Below are 12,852 nucleotides of genomic sequence, written 5' to 3'. Positions count from 1 at the left end.
ATTCACTGAGTTTGGAAAAATAAAGGGGTTTCTCATAGAAACCTATAAAATTCTAACAGATTGAGAGTTTGAGAGGGAGAAGCTGGAAGCAGATGTAATGGTGTTGCAATTGAATAAAGACAACTGCAAAGGCATGAGGGAACATCTGGCCCGAGTAATTGGAAAGGGACCTGAGCAGGAAACTTGGTGGAGCAGCAATGGGAGGAATTTCTGGGGGGTAATTCGGGAGGCACAGCAGAAATTTACCCCAAGGAAGAAGAATCATACTGAGGGGAGGATGAGGCGACCATGGCTGACCAGAGAAGGCAGGGACGATATAAAACCAAAAGAGAAGGTAAACAATGTGGTGAAGATTAGTGGGAAAACAAAGGATTGGGAAGTCTTTCAAAAACAGCAGAGTACAACTCAAAAAGCAATAAGGAGGGAGAAGATAGCATTTGAGAGTAAGTTAGCTTCTAATATAAAATAAATCTGCAAGATTATTTTGAGACATCTGAAAGGTAAGAGAGAGGCTTTGGACTACTGGAAAAGTGAGGCTGGAGAAGTAAAGATGGGGAACAAAGAATGGAATCATCAAATTCCTACAGTGCAGAAAGAGGCTATTTGGCACATTGAGTCTGCACTTACCCTCCCCAGAGCATCTCACCCAATCCCACTCCCCTCACTGCATTTATCATGTTTAATCCACCTACCCTATACATCTCTGGACTGAGAGAGGAAACTGGAGGAAACCCATGCAGACACATGAGAGAATGTGCAACTCCACACAATTGCCCAAGGCTGGTATTGAACTCAGGACCTTGGCATTGTGAGATAGCAGTGCTAATTACTGAGCCACTGTGCCACCCATAACTGAATGGTAGTATACATCAGTTTTCGCTGTAGAAGATATTAGTAGTAAACCAGAGCTTCAGGACAGTCAGGGGCAGAGGTGAGCTTAGTAGCCAACGCAAAGGAGAAGGTTCTGGAGAAACTGAAGCTGGATAAACCACCGCACCAGATGGACTACACGCCAGACCTCAGTAGGACATAGCTCCGGGGAATGTGGAGGCATTGTTGGGGATCTTTCAGAAATCAGGAGTCAGGATGTTACCAGAGCACTAGAGAATGGCCAATGTCACACCCCTGTTTACGAAAGGAGGGAGGAGGAAGATGGGAAACTATAAGCTGGTTAGTGTAATCTCATTATTGGTCAGATTTTAGAATCCGTTATTAAGGATGAGAGTGTGGAGTATTTGGAAGTGCATGTAAAATAGGGTGGAGTCAGCATGGCTTTGTCAAGGGGAGGCCATGCCTGACAAATCAGTCTGAAGTCTTTGAGGTAGTAACAAATAATTTAGATCAAGGAAGCCCACTGGATGTGATCTATTTGAATTTCCAGAAGGCCTTTGACAAGGTGCTGGACGTACTAATGGGTCACTCAAACCCTCAAACCAGCACTGCCATTCAGGGGGATCATATCTGATCTGATTACTCCCAGTCTTGCCTATTCCCTACAACCTTTCACCTCCTCTCTTATCCACAATCTACCTACCTCAATCATAAAAATGTTCAATGACTCACCGCTTCCCCCCATCGTTAGAGGAAGACTCCTGAATCTCTGTGAAAAAGAAACTCCTCATTTCCATTTTACACAGTGACCTCAACTTCTCAATTCTCCCAAAAGAGATTGTTCTACTCATTCATAGGATGTGGGTGTCACTGGCCAGACCAGCATTACTTGCCCATCCTGGAGGGTAACTAAGAGTCAGCCATGTTGCTGTGTGTCTGGACTCACTTTGAGCCTAGACCAGGTAATGATGACAGATTTCTTCCCTAAATGACAGTAGTGAACCAGCTGGGTTTTTCCCCAAACATTGACAATGGATTCATGGGCATCTTTACATTCTTAATTCCAGGGTTTTTCTGAATTCCACCATCTGCTGTGGCAGGATTCAAACCCATGTCCCAGAACATTCCCTGGCTCTCTAGAGTAAAGTCCAGCGATAATTCCACTCAGTTATCACCTCCATACGTCACATAGAGCTTCTCACTTTCAGTCATGTCACCTGTTGCTCTCTGTACTCCAGTGGATACAAGCCTAGCCTGTCCAACATCTCCTCATTCTTAGTTTCATATTTTTCTTTTAAAATGTGTCAGTCAGTCCTGGATATTTTTTCTTCACAAAACACTCACCATCATCAGATCACTGTTGAACTTAAGCCTTTTTTGTCCTCAGAGCTGCTCGGAGATTTCTGATCACCATTTTCCAGAGGCAGGGAGAGAAGCTTCATCCCAGTGGACTCATGTCGGGAAGGTCAGTGCAGTGGCAAAGTGCAGAGTGAATGGTTGGGTGAATGAATGGACAAGGATGGTCAGTACATTGGGAACTCGACTGAATTAATGAGGTGCTAAGTGGATTGTTTGCTTGCTGCTGATTTGGGAACAGAGCTCAGTTGGTGGGGTGGGAGGTGAAGAGTTTGAAGATGGATGAGGTGGGTCCAATGGGCTCATCAGATCATACTGAGACAGAGACTCAGCTTGGAGACTGTCAGCTCAGGTCACAGGGGCAATTGAGTGCTTGGGGTTAGTTAAGTCTGTTGGGGGCACAGTTACAGTTCAGTGGATGGAGGGATAGCATGGTCAGGTGGGGTCCTCAGTTCAGGTTGGATGGGGCGGTCAGGTGATGAGGGAAACTCTAAACGTGGTCTGTGTTCTGGGGAAGTTTGAGTGGTCTGTGTATTTGGGGAATTTGAGTGGTCTGTGTATTTGGGGAAGATTGAGTGGTCTGTGTATTTGGGGAATTTGAGTGGTCTGTGTATTTGGGAAGTTTGAGTGGTCTGTGTATTTGGGAAGTTTGAGTGGTCTGTGTATTTGGGGAATTTGAGTGGTCTGTGTATTTGGGGAAGTTTGAGTGGTCTGTGTATTTGGGGAAGATTGAGTGGTCTGTGTATTTGGGGACATTTGAGTGGTCTGTGTATTTGGGAAGTTTGAGTGGTCTGTGTATTTGGGAAGTTTGAGTGGTCTGTGTATTTGGGGAATTTGAGTGGTCTGTGTATTTGGGGAAGTTTGAGTGGTCTGTGTATTTGGGAAGTTTGAGTGGTCTGTGTATTTGGGGAATATGAGTGGTCTGTGTATTTGGGAAGTTTGAGTGGTCTGTGTATTTTGGGGAAGTTTGAGTGGTCTGTGCATTTGGGGAATTTGAGTGGTCTGTGTATTTGGGAAGTTTGAGTGGTCTGTGTATTTGGGGAATTTGAGTGGTCTGTGTATTTGGGAAGTTTGAATGGTCTGTGTATTTGGGGAATATGTGTGGTCTGTGTATTTGGGAAGTTTGAGTGGTCTGTGTATTTGGGAAGTTTGAGTGGTGTGTGTATTTGGGGAATATGTGTGGTCTGTGTATTTGGGAAGTTTGAGTGGTGTGTGTATTTGGGATGTTTGAGTGGTCTGTGTATTTGGGAAGTTTGAGTGGTCTGTGTATTTGGGGAATGTGTGTGGTCTGTGTATTTAGGAAGTTTGAGTGGTCTGTGTATTTGGGAAGTTTGAGTGGTCTGTGTATTTGGGGAAGTTTGTGTAGTCTGTGTATTTGGGGAATTTGAGTGGTGTGTGTATTTGGGAAGTTTGAGTGCTCAGTGTATTTGGGGAATATGTGTGGTCTGTGTATTTGGGAAGTTTGAGTGGTCTGTGTATTTGGGGAATTTGAGTGGTCTGTGTATTTGGGGAAGTTGGTGTGGTCTGTGTATTTTGGGGAAGTTTGAGTGGTCTGTGTATTTGGGGAATTTGAGTGGTCTGTGTATTTGGGGAAGTTTGAGTGGTCTGTGTATTTGGGGAAGTTTGAGTGGTCTGTGTATTTTGGAAGTTTCAGTGGTCTGTGTATTTGGGAAGTTTGAGTGGTTTGTGTATTGGGGAAGTTTGAGTGGTCTGTGCATTTTGGAAGTTTGAGTGGTCTGTGTATTTGGGAAGTTTGAGTGGTTTGTGTATTGGGGAAGTTTGAGTGGTCTGTGTATTGGGGAAGTTTGAATGGTGTGTGTATTTGGGGAATTTGAGTGGTGTGTGTGTTTTTCGCTGTTGGAGACAGTGTTGGCGGCTTGCCTGGCCTGTGTACTTTGTTGGAAGCTGCTGTGTGGGATTTTGTTGGGGCTTGCTCAGTTCCACGATGGAAACCCGGCTGGTGAGCTGGCTCTTGTTGCTGTTACTGCTCCCGCTTCTCTCCCGTTTCACCCTGAGCTCCGGGGCTCCGAGTCTCCGGGCCGAGCCCAGCAGCCAACCCGGGCAGCAGCTCCCACAGAGCGGCCCCACTCCCGGGAACAGCCCTGAGCCAACACCGCAAACCGGAGAGAGATTTCCCCAGCACACTGCAGGTAGGAACTCTGACAGGGATAGATCCCGGCGATCAGCAGGGATCCCGGGATAGAGGGACTGATCCCAGGACTGAGCAGGGATCCCGGGATAGAGGGACTGATCCCAGGACTGAGCAGGGATCCCGGGATAGAGGGACTGATCCCAGGACTGAGCAGGGATCCCGGGATAGAGGGTCTGATCCCAGGACTGAGCAGGGATCCCGGGATAGAGGGACTGATCCCAGGACTGAGCAGGGATCCCGGGACAGAGGGACTGATCCCAGGACTGACAGGGATCCCGGGACAGAGGGACTGATCCCAGGACTGACAGGGATCCCGGGACGGAGTGACTGATCCCAGGACTGAGCAGGGATCCCGGGACAGAGGGACTGATCCCAGGACTGAGCAGGGATCCCGGGACGGAGGGACTGATCCCAGGACTGACAGGGATCCCGGGACGGAGGGACTGATCCCAGGACTGAGCAGGGATCCCGGGACAGAGGGACTGATCCCAGGACTGACAGGGATCGAGGGACAGAGGGACTGATCCCAGGACTGAGCAGGGATCCCGGGACGGAGGGACTGATCCCAGGACTGAGCAGGGATCCCGGGACGGAGGGACTGATCCCAGGACTGACAGGGATCCCGGGACAGAGGGACTGATCCCAGGACTGACAGGGATCCCGGGACAGAGGGACTGATCCCAGGACTGAGCAGGGATCCCGGGACAGAGGGACTGATCCCAGGACTGAGCAGGGATCCCGGGATAGTGGGACTGATCCCAGGACTGAGCAGGGATCCCGGGACAGAGGGACTGATCCCAGGACTGACAGGGATCCCGGGACAGAGGGACTGATCCCAGGACTGAGCAGGGATCCCGGGACAGAGGGACTGATCCCAGGACTGAGCAGGGATCCCGGGATAGAGGGACTGATCTCAGGACTGAGCAGGGATCCCGGGACAGAGGGACTGATCCCAGGACTGAGCAGGGATCCCGGGACAAAGGGACTGATCTCAGGACTGAGCAGGGATCCCGGGACAGAGGGACTGATCCCAGGACTGACAGGGATCCTGGGATAGAGGGACTGATCCCAGGACTGAGCAGGGATCCCGGGGCCGAGGGACTGATCCCAGGACTGAGCAGGGATCCCGGGACAGAGGGACTGATGTCTGGACTGAGCAGGGATCCCGGGATAGAGGGACTGATGTCTGGACTGAGCAGGGATCCCGGGACAGAGGGACTGATCCCAGGACTGAGCAGGGATCCCGGGACAAAGGGACTGATCCCAGGACTGAGCAGGGATCCAGGGATAGAGGGACTGATCCCAGGACTGACAGGGATCCCGGGACAGAGGGACTGATCACAGGACTGACAGGGATCGAGGGACAGAGGGACTGATCCCAAGACTGAGCAGCGATCCCGGGACAGAGGGACTGATCCCAGGACTGAGCAGGGATCCCGGGACAAAGGGACTGATCTCAGGACTGAGCAGGGATCCCGGGACAGAGGGACTGATCCCAGGACTGAGCAGGGATCCCGGGACAGAGGAACTGATCCCAGGACTGAGCAGGGATCCAGGGATAGAGGGACTGATCCCAGGACTGACAGGGATCCCGGGACAGAGGGACTGATCCCAGGACTGACAGGGATCGAGGGACAGAGGGACTGATCCCAGGACTGAGCAGCGATCCGGGGACAGAGGGACTGATCCCAGGACTGAGCAGGGATCCCGGGGCACGGGACTGATCCCAGGACTGACAGGAATCCCGGGATAGAGGGACTGATCCCAGGACTGAGCAGGGATCCCGGGACAGAGGGACTGATCCCAGGACTGAGCAGGGATCCCGGGATAGAGGGACTGATCCCAGGACTGAGCAGGGATCCCGGGACAGAGGGACTGATCCCAGGACTGACAGGGATCCCGGGATAGAGGGACTGATCCCAGGACTGAGCAGGGATCCCGGGGCAGAGGGACTGATCCCAGGACTGAGCAGGGATCCCGGGATAGAGGGACTGATCCCAGGACTGAGCAGGGTTCCCGGGACAGAGGGACTGATCCCAGGACTGAGCAGGGATCCTGGGGCAGAGGGACTGATCCCAGGACTGAGCAGGGATCCCGGGATAGAGGGACTGATCCCAGGACTGAGCAGGGATCCCGGGACAGAGGGACTGATCCCAGGACTGAGCAGGGTTCCCGGGACAGAGGGACTGATCCCAGGACTGAGCAGGGATCCCGGGACAGAGGGTCTGATCCCAGGACTGACAGGGATCCCGGGATAGAGGGACTGATCCCAGGACTGAGCAGGGATCCCGGGACAGAGGGACTGATCCCAGGACTGACAGGTTTCCCGGGACAGAGGGACTGATCCCAGGACTGAGCAGCGATCCCGGGACAGAGGGACTGATCCCAGGACTGACAGGGTTCCCGGGACAGAGGGACTGATCCCAGGACTGAGCAGGGATCCCGGGATAGAGGGACTGATCTCAGGACTGAGTAGGGATCCCAGGACAGAGGGACTGATCCCAGGACTGAGCAGGGATCCCGGGACAAAGGGACTGATCTCAGGACTGAGCAGGGATCCCGGGACAGAGGGACTGATCCCAGGACTGACAGGGATCCCGGGACAGAGGGACTGATCCCAGGACTGAGCAGGGATCCCGGGATAGAGGGACTGATCCCAGGACTGACAGGGATCCCGGGACAGAGGGACTGATCCCAGGACTGACAGGGATCGAGGGACAGAGGGACTGATCCCAGGACTGAGCAGCGATCCGGGGACAGAGGGACTGATCCCAGGACTGAGCAGGGATCCCGGGGCACGGGACTGATCCCAGGACTGAGCAGGGATCCCGGGATAGAGGGACTGATCCCAGGACTGAGCAGGGATCCCGGGATAGAGGGACTGATCCCAGGACTGAGCAGGGATCCCGGGACAGAGGGACTGATCCCAGGACTGAGCAGGGATCCCGGGATAGAGGGACTGATCCCAGGACTGAGCAGGGATCCCGGGATAGAGGGACTGATCCCAGGACTGAGCAGGGATCCCGGGACAGAGGGACTGATCCCAGGACTGAGCAGGGATCCCGGGATAGAGGGACTGATCCCAGGACTGAGCAGGGATCCCGGGACAGAGGGACTGATCCCAGGACTGAGCAGGGATCCCGGGATAGTGGGACTGATCCCAGGACTGAGCAGGGATCCCGGGATAGAGGGACTGATCCCAGGACTGACAGGGATCCCGGGACAGAGGGACTGATCCCAGGACTGAGCAGGGATCCCGGGACAGAGGGACTGATCCCAGGACTGAGCAGGAATTCCGGGATAGAGGGACTGATCTCAGGACTGAGCAGGGATCCCGGGACAGAGGGACTGATCCCAGGACTGAGCAGGGATCCCGGGACAAAGGGACTGATCTCAGGACTGAGCAGGGATCCCGGGAGAGAGGGACTGATCCCAGCACTGACAGGGATCCTGGGATAGAGGGACTGATCCCAGGACTGAGCAGGGATCCCGGGGCCGAGGGACCGATCCCAGGACTGAGCAGGGATCCCGGGACAGAGGGACTGATCCCAGGACTGAGCAGGGATCCCGGGATAGAGGGACTGATGTCTGGACTGAGCAGGGATCCCGGGACAGAGGAACTGATCCCAGGACTGAGCAGGGATCCAGGGATAGAGGGACTGATCCCAGGACTGACAGGGATCCCGGGACAGAGGGACTGATCCCAGGACTGACAGGGATCGAGGGACAGAGGGTCTGATCCCAGGACTGAGCAGCGATCCGGGGACAGAGGGACTGATCCCAGGACTGAGCAGGGATCCCGGGACAGAGGGACTGATCCCAGGACTGAGCAGGGACCCCGGGATAGAGGGACTGATCCCAGGACTGAGCAGGGATCCCGGGACAGAGGGACTGATCCCAGGACTGACAGGGATCCCGGGATAGAGGGACTGATCCCAGGACTGAGCAGGGATCCCGGGGCAGAGGGACTGATCCCAGGACTGAGCAGGGATCCCGGGATAGAGGGACTGATCCCAGGACTGAGCAGGGTTCCCGGGATAGAGGGACTGATCCCAGGACTGAGCAGGGATCCCGGGACAGAGGGACTGATCCCAGGACTGAGCAGGGATCCCGGGATAGAGGGACTGATCCCAGGACTGAGCAGGGTTCCCGGGACAGAGGGACTGATCCCAGGACTGAGCAGCGATCCCGGGATAGAGGGACTGATCCCAGGACTGAGCAGGGATCCCGGGATAGAGGGACTGATCCCAGGACTGAGCAGGGATCCCGGGATAGAGGGACTGATCCCAGGACTGAGCAGCGATCCCGGGATAGAGGGACTGATCCCAGGACTGAGCAGGGTTCCCGGGACAGGGGGACTGATCCCAGGACTGAGCAGCGATCCCGGGATAGAGGGACTGATCCCAGGACTGACAGGGTTCCCGGGACAGGGGGACTGATCCCAGGACTGAGCAGGAATTCCGTGATAGAGGGACTGATCTCAGGACTGAGCAGGGATCCCGGGATAGAGGGACTGATCCCAGGACTGAGCAGGGATCCCGGGACAAAGGGACTGATCTCAGGACTGAGCAGGGATCCCGGGAGAGAGGGACTGATCCCAGCACTGACAGGGATCCTGGGATAGAGGGACTGATCCCAGGACTGAGCAGGGATCCCGGGGCCGAGGGACCGATCCCAGGACTGAGCAGGGATCCCGGGACAGAGGGACTGATCCCAGGACTGAGCAGGGATCCCGGGACAGAGGGACTGATCCCAGGACTGAGCAGGAATTCCGGGATAGAGGGACTGATCTCAGGACTGAGCAGGGATCCCGGGATAGAGGGACTGATCCCAGGACTGACAGGGATCCCGGGACAGAGGGACTGATCCCAGGACTGACAGGGATCGAGGGACAGAGGGACTGATCCCAGGACTGAGCAGCGATCCGGGGACAGAGGAACTGATCCCAGGACTGAGCAGGGATCCCGGGACAGAGGGACTGATCCCAGGACTGAGCAGGGACCCCGGGATAGAGGGACTGATCCCAGGACTGAGCAGGGATCCCGGGACAGAGGGACTGATCCCAGGACTGACAGGGATCCCGGGATAGAGGGACTGATCCCAGGACTGAGCAGGGATCCCGGGGCAGAGGGACTGATCCCAGGACTGAGCAGGGATCCCGGGATAGAGGGACTGATCCCAGGACTGAGCAGGGTTCCCGGGATAGAGGGACTGATCCCAGGACTGAGCAGGGATCCCGGGACAGAGGGACTGATCCCAGGACTGAGCAGGGATCCCGGGATAGAGGGACTGATCCCAGGACTGAGCAGGGTTCCCGGGACAGAGGGACTGATCCCAGGACTGAGCAGCGATCCCGGGATAGAGGGACTGATCCCAGGACTGAGCAGGGATCCCGGGATAGAGGGACTGATCCCAGGACTGAGCAGGGATCCCGGGATAGAGGGACTGATCCCAGGACTGAGCAGCGATCCCGGGATAGAGGGACTGATCCCAGGACTGAGCAGGGTTCCCGGGACAGGGGGACTGATCCCAGGACTGAGCAGCGATCCCGGGATAGAGGGACTGATCCCAGGACTGACAGGGTTCCCGGGACAGGGGGACTGATCCCAGGACTGAGCAGGAATTCCGGGATAGAGGGACTGATCTCAGGACTGAGCAGGGATCCCGGGATAGAGGGACTGATCCCAGGACTGAGCAGGGATCCCGGGACAAAGGGACTGATCTCAGGACTGAGCAGGGATCCCGGGAGAGAGGGACTGATCCCAGCACTGACAGGGATCCTGGGATAGAGGGACTGATCCCAGGACTGAGCAGGGATCCCGGGGCCGAGGGACCGATCCCAGGACTGAGCAGGGATCCCGGGACAGAGGGACTGATCCCAGGACTGAGCAGGGATCCCGGGATAGAGGGACTTATCCCAGGACTGACAGGGATCGAGGGACAGAGGGACTGATCCCAAGACTGAGCAGCGATCCCGGGACAGAGGGACTGATCCCAGGACTGAGCAGGGATCCCGGGACAAAGGGACTGATCTCAGGACTGAGCAGGGATCCCGGGACAGAGGGACTGATCCCAGGACTGAGCAGGGATCCCGGGACAGAGGAACTGATCCCAGGACTGAGCAGGGATCCAGGGATAGAGGGACTGATCCCAGGACTGACAGGGATCCCGGGACAGAGGGACTGATCCCAGGACTGACAGGGATCGAGGGACAGAGGGACTGATCCCAGGACTGAGCAGCGATCCGGGGACAGAGGGACTGATCCCAGGACTGAGCAGGGATCCCGGGGCACGGGACTGATCCCAGGACTGACAGGAATCCCGGGATAGAGGGACTGATCCCAGGACTGAGCAGGGATCCCGGGACAGAGGGACTGATCCCAGGACTGAGCAGGGATCCCGGGATAGAGGGACTGATCCCAGGACTGAGCAGGGATCCCGGGACAGAGGGACTGATCCCAGGACTGACAGGGATCCCGGGATAGAGGGACTGATCCCAGGACTGAGCAGGGATCCCGGGGCAGAGGGACTGATCCCAGGACTGAGCAGGGATCCCGGGATAGAGGGACTGTTCCCAGGACTGAGCAGGGTTCCCGGGACAGAGGGACTGATCCCAGGACTGAGCAGGGATCCTGGGGCAGAGGGACTGATCCCAGGACTGAGCAGGGATCCCGGGATAGAGGGACTGATCCCAGGACTGAGCAGGGATCCCGGGACAGAGGGACTGATCCCAGGACTGAGCAGGGTTCCCGGGACAGAGGGACTGATCCCAGGACTGAGCAGGGATCCCGGGACAGAGGGTCTGATCCCAGGACTGACAGGGATCCCGGGATAGAGGGACTGATCCCAGGACTGAGCAGGGATCCCGGGACAGAGGGACTGATCCCAGGACTGACAGGTTTCCCGGGACAGAGGGACTGATCCCAGGACTGAGCAGCGATCCCAGGACAGAGGGACTGATCCCAGGACTGACAGGGTTCCCGGGACAGAGGGACTGATCCCAGGACTGAGCAGGGATCCCGGGATAGAGGGACTGATCTCAGGACTGAGTAGGGATCCCGGGACAGAGGGACTGATCCCAGGACTGAGCAGGGATCCCGGGACAAAGGGACTGATCTCAGGACTGAGCAGGGATCCCGGGACAGAGGGACTGATCCCAGGACTGACAGGGATCCCGGGACAGAGGGACTGATCCCAGGACTGAGCAGGGATCCCGGGATAGAGGGACTGATCCCAGGACTGACAGGGATCCCGGGACAGAGGGACTGATCCCAGGACTGACAGGGATCGAGGGACAGAGGGACTGATCCCAGGACTGAGCAGCGATCCGGGGACAGAGGGACTGATCCCAGGACTGAGCAGGGATCCCGGGGCACGGGACTGATCCCAGGACTGAGCAGGGATCCCGGGATAGAGGGACTGATCCCAGGACTGAGCAGGGATCCCGGGATAGAGGGACTGATCCCAGGACTGAGCAGGGATCCCGGGACAGAGGGACTGATCCCAGGACTGAGCAGGGATCCCGGGATAGAGGGACTGATCCCAGGACTGAGCAGGGATCCCGGGATAGAGGGACTGATCCCAGGACTGAGCAGGGATCCCGGGACAGAGGGACTGATCCCAGGACTGAGCAGGGATCCCGGGATAGAGGGACTGATCCCAGGACTGAGCAGGGATCCCGGGACAGAGGGACTGATCCCAGGACTGAGCAGGGATCCCGGGATAGTGGGACTGATCCCAGGACTGAGCAGGGATCCCGGGATAGAGGGACTGATCCCAGGACTGACAGGGATCCCGGGACAGAGGGACTGATCCCAGGACTGAGCAGGGATCCCGGGACAGAGGGACTGATCCCAGGACTGAGCAGGAATTCCGGGATAGAGGGACTGATCTCAGGACTGAGCAGGGATCCCGGGACAGAGGGACTGATCCCAGGACTGAGCAGGGATCCCGGGACAAAGGGACTGATCTCAGGACTGAGCAGGGATCCCGGGAGAGAGGGACTGATCCCAGCACTGACAGGGATCCTGGGATAGAGGGACTGATCCCAGGACTGAGCAGGGATCCCGGGGCCGAGGGACTGATCCCAGGACTGAGCAGGGATCCCGGGACAGAGGGACTGATCCCAGGACTGAGCAGGGATCCCGGGATAGAGGGACTGATGTCTGGACTGAGCAGGGATCCCGGGACAGAGGAACTGATCCCAGGACTGAGCAGGGATCCAGGGATAGAGGGACTGATCCCAGGACTGACAGGGATCCCGGGACAGAGGGACTGATCCCAGGACTGACAGGGATCGAGGGACAGAGGGACTGATCCCAGGACTGAGCAGCGATCCGGGGACAGAGGGACTGATCCCAGGACTGAGCAGGGATCCCGGGGCACGGGACTGATCCCAGGACTGACAGGAATCCCGGGATAGAGGGACTGATCCCAGGACTGAGCAGGGATCCCGGGACAGAGGGACTGATCCCAGGACTGAGCAGGGATCCCGGGATAGAGGGACTGATCCC

General features: G+C 56.7%; 1 protein-coding gene across 1 annotated transcript in view; it reads left to right on the top strand.

The window, feature by feature from the left end:
• The first annotated feature begins 4,043 nt into the window (after window positions 1-4,043).
• The window catches only part of LOC122555142 (inactive carboxypeptidase-like protein X2), a 238,991-nt gene continuing 230,182 nt past the window's right edge, over window positions 4,044-12,852 (top strand). The window contains exon 1 of the mRNA XM_087992293.1: window positions 4,044-4,337. Within this exon, the coding sequence (XP_087848419.1) occupies window positions 4,133-4,337 (205 nt within the window). The 5' untranslated portion in view covers window positions 4,044-4,132. The remainder of the gene's footprint in view (window positions 4,338-12,852) is intronic.

Source organism: Chiloscyllium plagiosum, unplaced genomic scaffold, assembly GCF_037043375.1.
Source record: "Chiloscyllium plagiosum isolate Xiang-an unplaced genomic scaffold, Cpla_swu_hap1 HiC_scaffold_1, whole genome shotgun sequence".
NCBI lineage: Eukaryota > Metazoa > Chordata > Chondrichthyes > Orectolobiformes > Hemiscylliidae > Chiloscyllium > Chiloscyllium plagiosum.
Note: the sequence above shows the minus strand (reverse complement) of the source record. Positions and strands in the feature narration are given on the sequence as shown.